This window comes from Lampris incognitus, chromosome 21 (assembly GCF_029633865.1).
Source record: "Lampris incognitus isolate fLamInc1 chromosome 21, fLamInc1.hap2, whole genome shotgun sequence".
Taxonomy (NCBI): domain Eukaryota; kingdom Metazoa; phylum Chordata; class Actinopteri; order Lampriformes; family Lampridae; genus Lampris; species Lampris incognitus.
The window spans coordinates 6,816,316-6,832,813 of NC_079231.1; the positions used below are offsets into that span (position 1 = coordinate 6,816,316).

A 16,498-nucleotide genomic window follows, 5' to 3' on the forward strand; every position below is an offset into this window, starting at 1 on the left:
GGTCCTGCGGAAGCGTCTGGAACCCTACAAGACCAAAAACCCCAAAGGATCATGGGAGGACTGGGTCAGTACAGTACAGTTCACTGAAACACACACACACACACACACACACACACACACACACACACACACAGAGTACTAAGCCATAATCAATTTTTCAGATGTATCTAAAAATTCTGTTGTGACGTTGTCTCTTCTGCCTCATCACCATCTGTCCCTCATGAACCTGAAGAGGTTTTGAGATTTGAATTCATCAAAGATGAAAACCTTCACCTGGGCTCACCTGATATCACTGTTTCCAAGGAGACAGACCGCAGTTGGCCCTGATTGGTTGGATGCTGAGTGTTGTTAGAAGCAGTAGTATTTGCAATAAAAAATAGTAGTAGTATAATGTAATAGTATTAGTATATTAGCATATGTATTGAGTTATTAGTATTAAAATAAATGAGGTATTTTATGTTCTAGTAGAATGTGTTGACAGAGGCTTGTCTGTCTTACAGGTGAAGGCAGCCTACTTTGACCGGGTTAGCCTCTCTGCAAATGGCTTTTACAAGTAAGTTCAGTGTCAAAATATATATATAAAAAAATACAGAATACAATGGTTGTCATGGTAACATCTAGTCTGTATAAATTCAGAATACAATGGTAGTCATGGGAACATCTATCCTGTGGTAGTCATGGTAACATCTATCCTGTATTAGGTCAGAATGCAGTGGTTGTCATGGGTAACATCTATTCTTTATAAGGTCAGAATACAATAGTAGTCATGGTAACATCTATTCTGTTAGTACAGAATACAATGGTTGTCATGGTAACATCTATTCTGTATTAGTGCTAAAGCAAGTTACCTGGTATGGTGACATTACTCAAGTGTAATTTAAATACTTCCCCTCGGTGTCTGGGTGTGTCAGTAGTCTGTAGTTCATCTCTCTCTCTTTACAGTTGATTTGGAATTTGTTTCGGCGTGCTCAAAGATAACAGTAAACATATAACCGTACAATACATACAAAGAATGTCAACAAAAACATACCGTCACAATTAGATCACAATAATTCAATTAATGCAGCCTTATGGCCCATGCCCTTAAAGTGCATGTGCTGAAGAAGTCTATACTTATACAGTCAGTGAAACATTCAGGATGCAGATTGCTGCAGGGTAAGTGCCGTTGTGGAAGCGAGATGTTCTGGGATTTATTCTGCAGAGTCTTTTCCCCGGGAGATGATTGAATAGGGGGTTGGCCGGGTGTGAGGAGTCCTTTAAATTTTTAAAACCTTTCCGCTGAATGCGGACATGGTATAATACAGCAACAACGGAGAGTTCACAGCGAATTATTTTTGAAGCTGTGTGCACAAGTCAGTCCAACAATTTCTTCTTGTGGTGCCGTAGAATTGCCATATCATACCGATATCTCGTCCCTGTCTAGGACTCCAGACCTGGGCTACGACTTTGACACCAACTCGGGTCGAGCTTTTCACTACTTCAGCTATGGCGTGGCCTGCTCTGAGGTGGAGATAGACTGTCTCACCGGCAGCCACAAGGTCAGACCGCAGTCAGAAAGAACAACAATATAGCATCCAGGAAAATGACAAATGCATAAGACTTCATGGCTAACCATATACACATGCACACACACACACACACACACACCCATACATGAACACACACCCTGATTTTTTTTTTCCGTATGCATTTTAAATACTTTTCTCATGGTCTTATGTGTCAAGCAAATTGCGTCACATTTTTTCTGCATGAATTTCTATATTTCTAATATATTTCTAATATATAATCCAGCGATGAAATCCAATACAGTGAACTGACAGTGAAAGCTGTTTTGCAGAATCTCAACACCACCATAGTGATGGACGTTGGCAACAGTCTGAATCCAGCCATAGACATTGGACAGGTAGCAAAACCTTCTTCCTACCCTGGAAAACTTCATCAGTCCATGATCCCAGCAGATAAAATAACACAAGATGTAAAGATGAGATGAGATGACAGGATAAAAAAAACTTTATACCTTAAGATATTATTGAATACATCTGCTGTGTTCTTCATATCCCTGCACCTTTATCACTGTTCTCTCATTTTAACCTCTCTTTCTCTCTCCCTTTGTCTGTCTCTCTCTCTCTTTGTCTGTCTCTCTCTCTTTGTCTTTCTCTCGCTCTCTGTCTGTCTCTCTCTCTCTGTCTCTGTCTGTCTCTCTCTCTCTCTCTCTCCAGGTGGAAGGTGCTTTCATGCAGGGTCTGGGTCTCTTCACCCTGGAGGAGTTACGGTACTCTCCCCAGGGCCACCTCCTCACCCGGGGCCCTGGTATGTACAAGATCCCCGCCTTCGGAGACATCCCGAGCCATCTGACCGTCTCCCTTCTCCGCGACGCTCCCAACGCCAAGGCCATCTATGCCTCCAAGGTCACAGCCTCTCGCTCTGAGCTAGACGCTAGCAATGTGTGACAATAACGACAAGATGGTAGTGGCAGTTAGTTATTATGGCATGCTAGTTAGCTAGTATCATCATTAAAATGTCCGACATTATTAAGTTATGTAGATATGTTAGCATGAAGTCATGTCTCACAGCTGACATTTTTACAATAGCCGAGCGAATAAATAAAAAAAAAATTAAAATATAGAAAAAATATTTAAATACATTATTAGTAATATAATATATATAATATATAATATTTAAAAAAATAAATGCAAAATATTTTTGAAAGCCAAGCTGCCATTTTTTGTTACGTTTCTTTTTTATAATGAAAACCGCATTGTAGAGTTCGGGGTTGTGGGACACGACCATGTATAAAGGTCTGGATGACAGACTGAAAATGGCGGCCCATTCATACCAGTGAGAGCTGCTCACCCAGCATATACAGCTGGTACGGGCCCAGCCCAGCCAAGATGAGGGACTTTTCCATTTTGGATTTCGTCAGCATCATCCAATAAGATTTCTATTGGCTAGTGAATAGAGTCTCAATTCCCGACTCAAAGTTCACCATAGTGGAACTTTGTGCGAAAGCAAGTGGGCGAAATTTCTTTGCAATCTGAAATGACGCTATCTTTCTTTCTCTCTCGCCCTTCGCACGGTTTTGATCGGTAGTGAATGGTTGGCAGAGCAAATATTTGCACACTTTTCTGCAGATGTGCGCCCACCATTAAAGCCTCTAAATCCTTCATAAGCTGTAAACTGCTCAAACTCACTCCACCGTTTGTACCCAAGTGTCGACACTTTACCGCTCCTCTCTCATACTCGGAGGAAGCGGGGGTTTCATATACTATGAACTTGTTCTTAATTTCCCTGATGAGCCAGTTATCTTTTTCTGTCCTTTTTAAACCAAGCCTGGTCAACTGGCGGCCCCGTGGGCACAATGTAGCCCCTGTATCAATACAGACTGGCCCTTGGACTAGATCTGAAAGTTAGTGATGAATTGGGGAGGAAAAAAACCCCCTCAAAAACTGGACAGTTGTTCCGTAACTAAATTTGAACCATACACTTAATATCTCTCTCTCTCTCTCTCTCTCTCTCTCTCTCTCTCTCTCTCTCTCTCTCTCTCTCTCTCTCTCTCTCTCTCTCTCTCTCTCTCTCCATCCAGGCGGTAGGGGAGCCGCCTCTCTTCCTAGCTGCGTCCATTTTCTACGCCATCAAAGACGCCATCAGCGCGGCGAGGGCGGAGTCTGGCCTCAGCGGACCCTTCCGATTGGACAGCCCCGCCACGCCCGAGAGAATCCGCAACGCTTGCCAGGACCGCTTCACAGAACTGGTAAGGAGGAGAGACAGAGCGAGAGAGAGAGAGAGAGAGTGTGTGTGTGTGTGTGTGTGTGTGTGTGTGTGTGTGTGTGTGTGTTTGGTTTCATGGTTATACTCTGCCATCCCCAAATAAAAGAGCACATTATAGATTCTTGCGCTTACATTTGGCTACGGGGTTAAATGAAGGGATTCATCAGTGTGTGAAAGAGTTTGTGTAACACTCAGTTCATAGCGTGCCCCGAGGCTAGTCAGATCATCATGGCATAATTAAATCTGAGCATCAGGCTTTTCCTACTTGCTGGCAATTTGAACACGGAAATGTTGAGTACACCAAAGTTTTATGTTAGAAATGTACAGCATAGGTCCCCAGCATTTAGAAACTCCTGGACGTTAACTCGCATATGATGGGCAATTAGCATGAATTAGCATAATCACCTATATTTTAGCAACTGCTTGGCCGATTAGGACGATATTGGAGTGCTTTTGGGGGTTATTGAGTTAAAATGCGACCACTTCTGGTTTAAACAGCCATTTTGAAATTTGGAAATGTCCTAAATGGATTCAGCATCTTCAGTCACCCCTAAAAGCACTCCAAAATTGTACAGATCGGCCAAGCAGTGGCTGAAATACTGTCGGTATATAGGTGATTATGCTAATTAAAGCTAATTATGCTAATCATGCAAATTGGCCAGAATATGCACGTGAGCGTTCCGTACTCAACATTTCTGGGATCGCAACATGGCTGTACAGGCTGGCAAGACTCTCCGGGGGTCCGACACTCAGGAAACCAAACTGGTAGTGGGTGGAGCAGAGCAGCAGTTCAGCGCACAATGAACCTCTAAAGTGTTCTTGTCATTTTGGGGCTCTCAAACTACATCGGGAGCTTGTTTTTTTCTACCAGTGCAATGGCAAAAAGGAAAAGGGTTTTGGATGTCGTCAGCCAATCACTCTGCTTCTAAAATATGTTGAGTGATATAAGAAATAATGACATATGATGCAGCTGTTACATATTTTAACACGAGTAAAGTTTTAATTTTCAGAACCATGATGCTGATTTTATGTCTCCGGGCAACGAGAGGGCGCTTTAGCCTAATTTGTCCCTTGTTTTAGGGGCAAATGCATCTTATACTAAGCTAATATTTTCTAACCATTTCTCAGTGCAGCTTCAAAACTGATCAGAACCAAACTCATCCAGTCTAGAAATGTATTAGAGAGCAACGTCCTCAAAGATGAAGAGTCGGTGTTAGCGTTGAGACATAGTTAAAGGCAATTATTGTACACCCATACACATTTTTACACTGAAACAGGATTGGATCTGAAATCTCTTATTTAGGCCTGAGATATATACGTCCCGCTAGAGTCCTATTGAGGAACATTCAAGATTCAAAAAACGTTGTCCATTTGATACAGGTGATAATGGAAGTTTTTCTTTGGCAAGTTGTGTAGCTCATATCAAAAGGACACAAAACATACGTAGGACACATAAGGCGGCACAGGGGCGCAGTGGTTAGTGCTGTTGCCTCACAACAAGAAGGTCCTGGGTTTGAGCCCCGGGTAGTCCAACCTTGGGGGTCGTCCTCTGTGTGGCCTTTGCATGTTCTTCTCGTGTCTGTGTGGGTTTCCGCTGGGTGCTCCGGATTCCTCCCACAGTCCAAAGACATGCGGGTCAGGTGAATTGGCCGCACTAAATTGTCCCTAGGTGTGAATGTGTGTGTGTTTGTGTGTCGGCCCTGTGGTGGACTGGCGACCTGCCCAGGGGTGTGTCCCTGCCTGACACCCAATGACTGCTGGAATCAGCTCCAGCATTCCACAACCCCGGTTGGGACAAGCGGCTTGGATAATGGTGGATGGATATGACGCAATAAATACGTCGAGCATTTACTGAAGGAAGGGCAACCACCCCCTCTAGTGGCACAAGGTGGTAATAATGGTTGTACATTTTATTCAATCCGGATGTTAAAATGGCAGCACTGTTAGCAGCTGACCGTGTACACACACATATTAGCATTCCCCCATTATTCTGACTGGATGTTAGTGTGGCCTCCATGTATTTACCATGCTGTGTACAGTCTCCTCCTGTCTGTGCATGAGAGTCCAGTCCAGTCTGATGCATTCGTAGAAAGCCACAGTCTCTGATTGTCTTTGCTATGATTAATTTTATCCTCTCTTCAATGCTTCTGTTGCAGTGCCCCTCAGCCCAACCTGGTACCTTCACACCCTGGGCTGTGCAGGTGTAGGACGCTCAACCAGAGAGAGAGAGACTCACTGCAAACTGCCTTGTTTGTTGTATCAGGTGCTTACAAGACTGTCTGAGATCAAATTTATTCATACAGCTGTTTTCATATTCAGAGTTTATGAAGCATTTTCACAAACACAGGAATGCAAACAATGAAACAGGAAAAGATATATCCGACTCCTAAAACTTCTGAAATGATAGAAAGCAATTGATTCAAATGTTGAAGTGCAAAAGTTTAACATCTATAACACACTGAAAACCTAGATTTGAATAAAATCCACTATTGGGGTCCACCACTACAATAGTGTGAGTTTAAATTCCACTCAACAAAAGTTTTTTTGTTTAATTTATGAGACGTTCAGACCTTCCTGAGTGTCCTGCTAATTACGCCAAGTGACTGTGGAGTAAAACTCAATCTTCACTCAGGCTCTGTTCATGGTTAAAGGAATTGTATTTTATTCATACGCACAAGCGGGGAAAGAGAAGAGTCACACAGCAGGTCACTTCAAATTCTCCCTGCTCAGAGTGTCAGCAGAGTATATTTAAACGGCTCCACCGCCTCGTCTTCGAGGACAAGCGTCTCTAGCTCCAGCATATGCCGTTGGTCTGGTATGCCAGTCTGGCTCAAGCTGGTTTGTTTCTGACCAGGTAATCTGTAATAAAGTTGATCCTTGCAAGTAAGGTCACATTTTATAGCACAGAACATAATTTAACCACCAAAATTAAATCGCCTTGATATACTGGTTAAACATAACTGACCTGATACTATTTAATCTTAAGAATAAAACCAATCTAAGTGAGACTGACCAAAATGGTTATGCATCATAATGCACAATAATGTAAGTAATGAACGCGATGATCAGCATGAGTGAAATTAACCAATAAATTAACCAATAAATTAAACTAAAAAATATACTAAACATTGGCAAACACGTAGTCCACTATGACATTGGTAGATCTGCCTGTCATTGTCATAACTGTGAGAAGAGACTGAAATGACTTGGCCTAAATGCAACACGCACAACGAGAAGAGAGCAGGGCCTGGAGAGGAGCCCTGAGGGACTCCACAAGTAATATGGACGGGGCCGGAGTAAAAGTCAGCCATGTTAGTCTATAGAATGCCTTTGTGGTCTTTTTAGGCCACTAAATATCTTCTTGATACAACTTTACCACATTCCAGTGTATATAAAAGAATTAATATTTAATATATAGTTGAATGCATTGTCATATGAAGCATCAGAAGGAATCGAAGCTCACCTGTGCCATTCTAATGTTATTATTAATTAACCTTATGGGATTTTTTGTGATTTAAGATAGCTGCTGTTTGAATCATTCATTGTTTTGATTGTGCTACTGTGACTTGAATAAATGTTAACTATAATCATCCTCGTGTTAAGTTTGTTCCAGTTTTAGTTTAGCATATTTAGGAAATTGATGCTGCTGTGTGGTCGAATGGTAATATTGCTTTTGCAGGTGCTATGCTCTTAAACGGGGCCGGGACAAAACATCAGGTTAGTTTTTTTGGGGGGGGGGTGGGGGGGTTGGTTTTGACCATTTCTTAGGGTCTGTGCTCCTTTCATGGCTTCAGTCTTAAAACGTCATCTCTGTCTCTCTCCCTCTGTCCTTTCTGACGGAAATGGATTACATTTAACTAAGGATTAAGTTCCTCCACATCGCAAAAAGATGGCACTGCAAAGCATATCAGTCACAAGTTATTTAGCTGAGTATTAAGTCCTGCATTATTTATTTATTTAAAAATCCCCCGCTGCAGTGAGATAATCTTCTTTTATGCGCAAAACAATTTGACTGACTTCAGAAAAGTGTATCGTGAAGTAACTTTTTCCATGAGATAAATACTTTTATTTCTAGACTGTCACTTAATGTCACTTACTGCAAAAGAGGTGAAACAGAACTGGAAGCAACTCAAAATACGTGGGATGTGTGTTCTTAAAGGGATGTGGGCTGCATCTTGTTATTGAGTTATAAGACCTAATGAAAGCAAGAGGTGTTCGCCTGACTGAGAAGTCCCGCTAACCGTTCTGGTTTTACCCAAAAACAACAGGAGACACTTCTCGGCTCAACCAAATATTTGCCAATATGACCAAGTTGGTCAAAGATGACATATAATCAAATCAAATCAAATTAATTTTATTTGTACAGCCCAACCAATATCACAAATTACAATATGATAATAATATAAATCACGTACTGTTACATGTCACTGTTCATGCACAATATATTAATATATCCCACAGTCCAAAGACATGTAGGTCAGGTGAATCGGCCGTACTGAATTGCCCCTAGGTGTGACTGTGTGTCGGCCCTGCTGCTGCCTGCTGCCCCATGACTGCTGGGTCAGGCTCCAGCATCCCTGTGACCCCGAAAGCAGGATAAGCGGGTCAGGCTCCAGCATCCCTGTGACCCCGAGAGCAGGATGAGCGGTTTGGATAATGGATGGATGGGTTGCAAAGATATTGGATCACAGGACAGTGGTGGTTATGTGTTGGGGGGGGGGGTTTTCAGTGTAACCACTCATGACACTATTTCACAGATTATTTAATGGATTCACTAATTAGTGCCGTCGGGGTGGCTGTAGATCAAACACACACGCACACGCACACGTGCGCCCCTCTCCATTGCACCTGGTTGGAGATGACTAGGATCAGTTTTTAGCCACTCATCGGTCCAATCAATTATTAAAATTAAATCGATTAGTGACATTTTCCACGAAACCAACCTACACTGCATCCGCTGTTTGAGGCGATGAGCCCACAAACGGGTGGACTTGCAGGCCTTTCCAAAATGGGCAACCTGTACTGCAGTTAACATGGAGGTAAGTGCAGAGGGCAGACTGCTGCCGCTGTTACGCTCCATATTTCACGAAATAACGGTTCTGGGGATTCGAACTGCGGCGAGGTTGCAGTAACTCGAGAAATGCGACAGAGGGCGCACTCCGCCGTTTGATAGACCGCGCTGTGGCGTGTGTGCGTGAGAGAGAGAGAGAGAGAGAGAGAGAGAGAGAGAGAGAGAGTGTGAAGGAAGGAAGGGAGGAGGAGGAGGAGGAGGAGGAGGAGGAGGTGGTGGTGGTGGGGGGGGGGTGTACGCTGCGGAGCCTCAGCTGCGTTGTGGGATCAGAGCGAGCGGCGTCAGCGTCATTATTCCTCCGGTAGTATGGCATCGAGAAGGATGGAGACCAAACCAGTCATCACCTGCCTCAAAACCCTGCTGGTCGTCTACTCCTTCGTCTTCTGGGTGAGTCCGGAACCGACCCGCCGCCCGTGTGTGTGTGGGGGGGGGGGGGGGAAGCGTTGTGTTGTGTTGGCGGGTCGTCGTTGCGTCTTCGTACACATTGTGGACGCGCGTCGTTTGTGTGCGTAATGGCTGCGTCGGAGCGCCGGGGGCAGCGCGTTGTGTACCGCGCAGACCCCCCGGAGTCCGGACTGACTCCTGTCTGATGGACCGGACCGTTATTTGAGGTTTCTTTGGGAAATGTCCGTGTGGTGTCAAGTGTATTTGGGGGAGAAGGGGGGGGGTGTCAGTGTATTTGGGGGAGGGGGGGGGTGTCAGTGTATTTGGGGGAGGAGGGGGGGGTGTGTAGTCACATCTGCCTCTCTCCATTTTACAGTCGTGCTGTTGGTGCTGTCGAGGGCCTGGGATTGCGATGTTCCGTGCATGTTTTATTATTATTATTATTATTATTATTATTATTATTATTATGTTGCTCGTTCTGCAAGGCGCTTCGGATTTTTAACGCGCGCGCGCGTACGTGCGCGCGCGCAATCGTGTCATCCTGTGCTGTGCGAACATGTCAACAGCGGCGGCAACGCCCCATGCTGATGATGATGATGATAATTATGCTAAAAAAGATGAAGATGATTAGCAGATACATAGATAGATCGATTTTTAATTGTCCTAATTGGGGGGGGGGATTTGTTGCCACAACCTGCACACCAAAAATACAATTTCCTCTTCATCCATAAGTACACAGTATATTCTTCCACATGGGTACGCGGATACCACCACACATACTCACACGTTGTGTAAGGAAACTCTGTGTGTGTGTGTGTGTGTGTGTGTGTGTGTGTGTGTGTGTGTGTGTGTGTGTGTGTGTGTGTGTGTGGGGAGAATGACTTGTCACCATGACGTACACGTTTTGTCGTGCCATCTCGTTGACGGTACAGCTGTGTGTTTGGGTGTGTTTTGGCCATTTATGCGATGGGCGGTGCAGAGCTGCCACTGAGCTGAGACTAGCAGCCCGCCGTGTCGCCTAGACACGTGGACCGGTTCCATACGCTGCGGACCTCTGTAGTACACCAGGCTCTGCCATCTGTCACCGGACCGGGTCAGGTCACCGGAGAATCTGTGTGTGTGTGTGTGTGTTAGTGACCAGCTGTTGAATTCTGGCTGAGAGGCGTCTTAACCTTCATCCCCATATATCCCTATACGCTGCATACTGGAGCTGCTCAGTACCAGTGCCTTGCTAAAAGGTGCCTCGGCAGAAGCTGTCGAAGGGAAAGATTTGCGTCCGCCGCTTCTCCAAGCTGTAGGAGCAGACGTAGGAGTAGTAGTCAACGCGAGGTGGTGTCTCCAGCAGCCTCCTTGAGGCAGACGGAGTCCCTCTCTCTGACTCCACCTCCGTGTGGAAGAGAAGGCTCTCTAATCAAAGCCAGACGCAGACTCCATCTTGCCCGTAAACTGGTGGGATTAGTGCTGCCTGGCTGGAGACAGCGGGGGGTTGCTTGCCATGCTGACAGTGCTGCTCCCTGCAGAGAAGAACCTGCTGGGCCTCCTGGTGGAGCAACATCCAGCGTGCTGCTCCCTGCAGAGAAGAACCTGCTGGGCCTCCTGGTGGAGCAACATCCAGAAGACCCGCAGCTTTACTGCGGTCAGCTACGAGGACTCAAACACGGCGACGACTACTGATGCAAAGAGTTTTGTGGAGGAAAGAGAAAAGAGAATGAAATTAATAGCTGTGATGAAATGAGTCCAGAAAACGAGTCCTGTTGTCCGTATTCAACAAATCAAAGTAGAAATGTAAGATTTGTTAGGCAAGGCGAAGTTTCCTGATGGGTACATCTGCTGTTTCCTTGAACAAAAAATGCCTCTTATTTAAAGTTGGTTCCAAAAGTTTATTTCCGCGCACTGTGGTCGAAAACTGTTAGTTCGCTGGCCACACCGGTATCTTAAAGCTGTGGACCGTAAGGACAAACCCTTCATCTACATGTTGACTACAGCGCCACCTACTGAGACACGTAGAATAACACAAACAATACTGTCACAGCTCAAGCGAAATAACTCCTCTGAGAGAAAATAATATATGAAGAAATCAACCCTAACCGTAACCACACATGGGCTATGACTCACACATACTTCCTCAAACACATGTATGAGACAGACTGAGACAGACAGACAGACAGACAGTGACAGAGAGACAGACAGGCAGACTGGGGCAGACAGAGACTGAGACAGACAGACTGAGACAGATAGTGAGACAGACAGGCAGAAAGAGAGACAGTGAGACAACCCGAGACAGACAGGCAGAAAGACAGACAGACCGAGACAGGCAGACAGAAAGACAGACTGGGGAGAAAGGGAGACTGATTGAGACAGATAGGCAGACAAGACAGACAGATTGAGACAGACAGATGGACAGAGAGAGACAGAGACAGAGGGACAGACAGTGAAAGAGAGACAGACAGGCAGACTGGGGCAGACAGAGACTGAGACAGACAGACAGTGGGACAGACTGAGACAGATAGTGAGACAGACAGGCAGAAAGAGAGACAGACAGTGAGACAACCCGAGACAGACAGGCAGAAAGACAGGCAGACAGAAAGACAGACTGGGGAGAAAGGGAGACTGATTGAGACAGACAGGCAGACAGACAGACAGATTGAGACAGACAGATGGACAGAGAGAGACAGAGACAGAGAGGCAGACTGGGGCAGACAGAGACTGAGACAGACAGACAGTGGGACAGACTGAGACAGATAGTGAGACAGACAGGAAGAAAGAGAGACAGACAGTGAGACAACCCGAGACAGACAGGCAGAAAGACAGACAGACCGAGACAGGCAGACAGAAAGACAGACTGGGGAGAAAGGGAGACTGATTGAGACAGACAGACAGATTGAGAGAGATCGATGGACAGAGAGAGCGACAGACAGAGGGACAGACAGTGACAGCGAGACAGACAGGCAGACTGGGGCAGACAGAGTCCGAGACAGACAGACAGTGGGACAGACTGAGACAGATAGTGAGACAGACAGGCAGAAAGAGAGACAGACAGTGAGACAACCCGAGACAGACAGGCAGAAAGACAGACAGACCGAGACAGACAGGCAGACAGACAGACTGGGGAGAACGGGAGACTGATTGAGGCAGACAGGCAGACAGAGACTGGGACAGACAGGAAGAAAGACAGGCTGGGACAGACAGACAGACAGACAGACAGCAAGAACAAAAGATGACCATTTATTACCATTGGACACTAGAAAGCAAATCTCTGTCTCCTTCTCCATAGAAACAGACGGACGGCCTTCAGCCTCCGGCTCCGTTTGTTTCTGTTGAAATGACCGTCTGCTCACATGGAGACGGTGTGTATTGACCCAGTGGGTAGAGCAAGGCACTAAAACACCACCAGGTATAGCGGTTATATTCCCTGGGAGCCATCAAACCAGGCAACGCGCGTGCGTGTGTGTGTGCGTGTGGCTAACATCACCTGGTAAAGTCAGAACTAATCAAACTATATAAAAATGCTACAGAGATGTACATTCAACACTTAACGGGTAAATGACAAAATCACCAGACAGCATTTTTTTTTGCGACGGAGAAAAACGGAAATGGAGGAGGGAACTGAAAAGTCTGAGATTTGCCTTTCGTTTTATTCTTATTTTACAACATGGCGCCAGTCTCCGCTTCTGAGTGGCGCGCGGCTGTGACCCTTTGACCTCGAGTCCGGACGCGTCAGGAACACGCGCCTGAGGATAGCGTCATCACTTTCTTCTTCTGTCTTTTCTTCCGAGAAGCTGTTTGAAGACATTTAGCCTGAGGTCCTCTTCATCTCAGGATATGTTTCTTTAATTGTCTCGATTGAAAACTAAAAAAAAAACCAAAAAAAACGGTGGAGTATCCTCCTCTGATTTTAAACCACTTCCGGCTGCACGGCTTTAAATCGGACTCAACACGGGGCCGTGTGATTGAGTGTAGGTCTAAAATAACAGCTCGTCTCCTTCTTGTAGTTATGTAGAGGAGCTCAAGCAGGAGTCGTGACAACTTTCTCTTTCGGCTACACAACGTGCACCATTTATTCCTTCCACCATTACAACAAAAAACCCGCGCAGCGGAAGTGTGTCACTGTAAACCCGAACCGAGGAAACGGCAGCCGTAAACTAACGTTTCTACTAGCTCAATAAGGGGGATTATGTAGCCCCATAACCGCTACAGTTATTTAATTATGCGACACTATTCCTTCCACCATTACAACAACAAAAAACCCGCGCAGCGGAAGTGTGTCACTGTAAACCCGAACCGAGGAAACGGCAGCTGTAAACTAACGTTCCTACCAGCTCAATAAGGGGGAGTATGTAGCCCCATAACCACTAGTTATTTAATTATGCGACACGTCACTGATTTAAGAGCTCCTAAAGCCGATGCAGAACTAAACCCTGATCCTTTGTCAGTCAACAGGCGCACTCCGTAAATGTCAAAACCAATCGATCCGAGTTTATTTCTGTAATACATAAAAGTGAAATGAGATTTACATGACAAGTTCCAGGTCCCTTCTAGCTCAGCGAACGGCCGTCGCAACAGGAACCGTTGTGTAGACAGACGTTGCCACACGAACCTAGGTCGTTGTTGCACCTAGAGAAACCCCTCGCCGTTTCCATCGCGTCAGACTTCCTGTCTAGCGGACGGGGGCTTCCTGTGGGCCTCCAGGCCCCCCCCCCCCAGACTGTTGGCGTGTGATTTATCCGTGCGTGTGTGGCGGCGTACGGAGTCATTCGGTTTTCAGGCGCCGGTGTCTGCCGGGTCTTTACAAACACGTCGTCCGAGTTGGCTTTGTTGTGTCATTTGTTGCGTAATTAGGTTTTATCGTCATGTCCATTTCCGGTTTGTTTGTTTTTTTTAACGCAAGTTCGATACTCACCACGTCCTTTTCATTTGACACGACGACGTCCGCATATCAGCCTGTGTGGAAATGCGTGTTTGTTGAGGATTTGAAGTTCTAGGTGTCCTGGGTGTGACACCCCGGACGGGAGGGGATTCCCAGCCCCCCCCCCCCCGGAACCAGGACACATCTCTGACCTGTCATAGGGCGGGTGAGGGACCACCAGATAGGGACCACCAGGTGTACTGCCCCTACTGCAACGCAATGACGACTCAACCGAGACGTGTTGAGGCATCAGCTGTGCTCCGACGACCTCCATAGGTTACGGAACTGATGACGAGGATGATGACGACGATGACGACACACAATACCAGGACTCACGCGCTCAATGAGCAAGTTTTGACGTCATTTTGCTAAGCACACCACAACCGATAAGACATCAAATCAGATGTGTATATTTCGCACATGCAAAATAAAAGCAAAAACGACCAAGCATAAAACAACAACAACAACAACAAATGATCAAAATAAACCCGGAAGAATCAAATAAAAGACTTCTCGACAGAGACTCCAACAGATATGTTGGATAAGGAGCACGAGGAAGGGTCTGTTTTCCATCAGTGAAGTTAAAACTCGATGCTGCTTTTTGTTTCAGGTCCCGTGGGTTTATGAAAAATGACCAAACTCGCCGTGAACCAGGAGGCGACAACGACGCCGAACTGGGGGGGGGGGTCTGACGGAGGGGCCATGGAGGGGTTTGTGTGGAAGAGGGTTTTTCAGGGGAAAAGGCCGGATTTGACTCGGCGGCCTGTAACTGGGGGGGGGGGGGGGATCAACAATAACAGGATCTAGATATAGGGAAACCCCCGGACCCCCCAGCTGTCGGACGTATTAATCGTTATGAGGGATGGCGGAGCAGCACCTTCCTCGCCATCTTACAGCTGACAACATATAGGCGTGTGTGTACACCATATACATCTCCCTGGAAACAGTAGCGCTTTATAACCCCCCCACCCCCGTCGGTGTTGTTTCCGTACGCAGAGATCCTCACCCGGCTGAGTCAGCTGGGTTGTAAAGTTTCCGAGCCACACCGCCCCCCGAAAAGATTCAGAGAAACACCCCCCCCACCACCCGTCAAACGCGCCCGTGTGAGAGGCCGGAGGTCACCGGGGTGCCCCGGGAGGTCAGCCGGCGCCTGGCGTGGGCATAATTAGCCGTGATTTGAGGAATTCGGAGCCGGTTGGGGATGGGGCGGTCACGGGTCGGGGCGTGGAGCGCTCACATACCCGTGCGGTCGTTTGGCCTCGAGACGCTAATGAAACACAAGCTATAGTTAGCTGGCGTCCTGAAAGAGGGACATGCTAAATTCTTCCAACAGCCACAGAGGGAATCCTTAGGCCTGACGCGTAGGGGTTTACTACGAGACCGGTGCCCTGCGACAACGATTATCATCACGGTACGAAAAATGGCGATCCGTGTCAATTTTAAAGGGTTGATTCCGCTCCCGGTTAGAAGAATGGCCCGTAAGGTTAGCCGTCACTTACCAAGTCAGGGCATGTCCTGAGCCAGCGCCGTATTCGTGCAGGGAGTGCAGAAGAAGTTGAGCACATTTAAAAAGACAACATGTGCAATGCGCGTTACATCGGGCGAAGGAAGGGTAAGAGAATACACCGGCTCCGTTTATCTGAAAAGGACTCCCATCGAGCATCCACCCAACCCACCGAAGTGTCCTTAAGCAGGACATTCAGTCCCTCACCCACCCCGCCAAGACCAAAGAATTACGTCATCATCACCATCATCATCATCATCATCATCATCTCATTGGAGTGATACTTAATGCGAATGGCGTGCCTCTTGTTGGGGCCATATCCGGTCATAACCTGAACTGTGGTCCGGTCCAGTCCAGACGGGGCTGAGAGACGTGTTGCTGGTTCCTGTCTCACGGTTTCGCGGTCGTGGATTTAGCAGAGATCTAAACCTGTTTGGTGTGTGTAAAGCATGGAGGGGTTTTAATCTCCTGCACCTGACCTCAATCTGCTGATGTTTCTCTTGCTGTCGGGCCTGTTAAGGGTTTTTTTTTCTTTTGAAATTTTACTCATCCCCTGAAAATGAAAAAAAAAAATCATTAAGGCATCGTCGCCTAACCTTCGTTGTGAAGTAGTCACCGTCAGTCTGTCTCTGTCTGTCATTTGACACACGTCTGTTTGTGTTAGAGATTTCTTGGTCCTGTGATTCTGCTGGGCAGGTCAACAAAGGCCGGAGGCCGATGGCTCCTATTACGCTTGTCCTTTGTGTGTGTGGTGTGTGTGTGTGTGTCTGTACATGTGCCCGCCATGTGGAAATAACAAAGCCCAGTGTACTTTTCAGAGAGAGAGAGAGAGAGAGAGAGAGAGAGAGAGAGAGAGAGAGTGAGA

At 46.5% G+C, this 16,498-nt stretch overlaps 1 protein-coding gene across 1 annotated transcript in view; it reads left to right on the forward strand.

Moving 5' to 3' along the window:
• Nucleotides 1–7,353, forward strand: part of xdh (xanthine dehydrogenase) — a 36,142-nt gene extending 28,789 nt beyond the window's left edge. The window contains exons 30-36 of the mRNA XM_056300905.1: nucleotides 1–64; nucleotides 501–553; nucleotides 1,424–1,538; nucleotides 1,838–1,903; nucleotides 2,220–2,408; nucleotides 3,584–3,751; nucleotides 5,925–7,353. The exon at nucleotides 1–64 is cut by the window's left edge and continues 11 nt beyond it. Of these exons, the coding sequence (XP_056156880.1) occupies nucleotides 1–64; nucleotides 501–553; nucleotides 1,424–1,538; nucleotides 1,838–1,903; nucleotides 2,220–2,408; nucleotides 3,584–3,751; nucleotides 5,925–5,975 (706 nt within the window). The 3' untranslated portion in view covers nucleotides 5,976–7,353. The remainder of the gene's footprint in view (nucleotides 65–500; nucleotides 554–1,423; nucleotides 1,539–1,837; nucleotides 1,904–2,219; nucleotides 2,409–3,583; nucleotides 3,752–5,924) is intronic.
• Nucleotides 7,354–16,498: the final 9,145 nt, after the last annotated feature.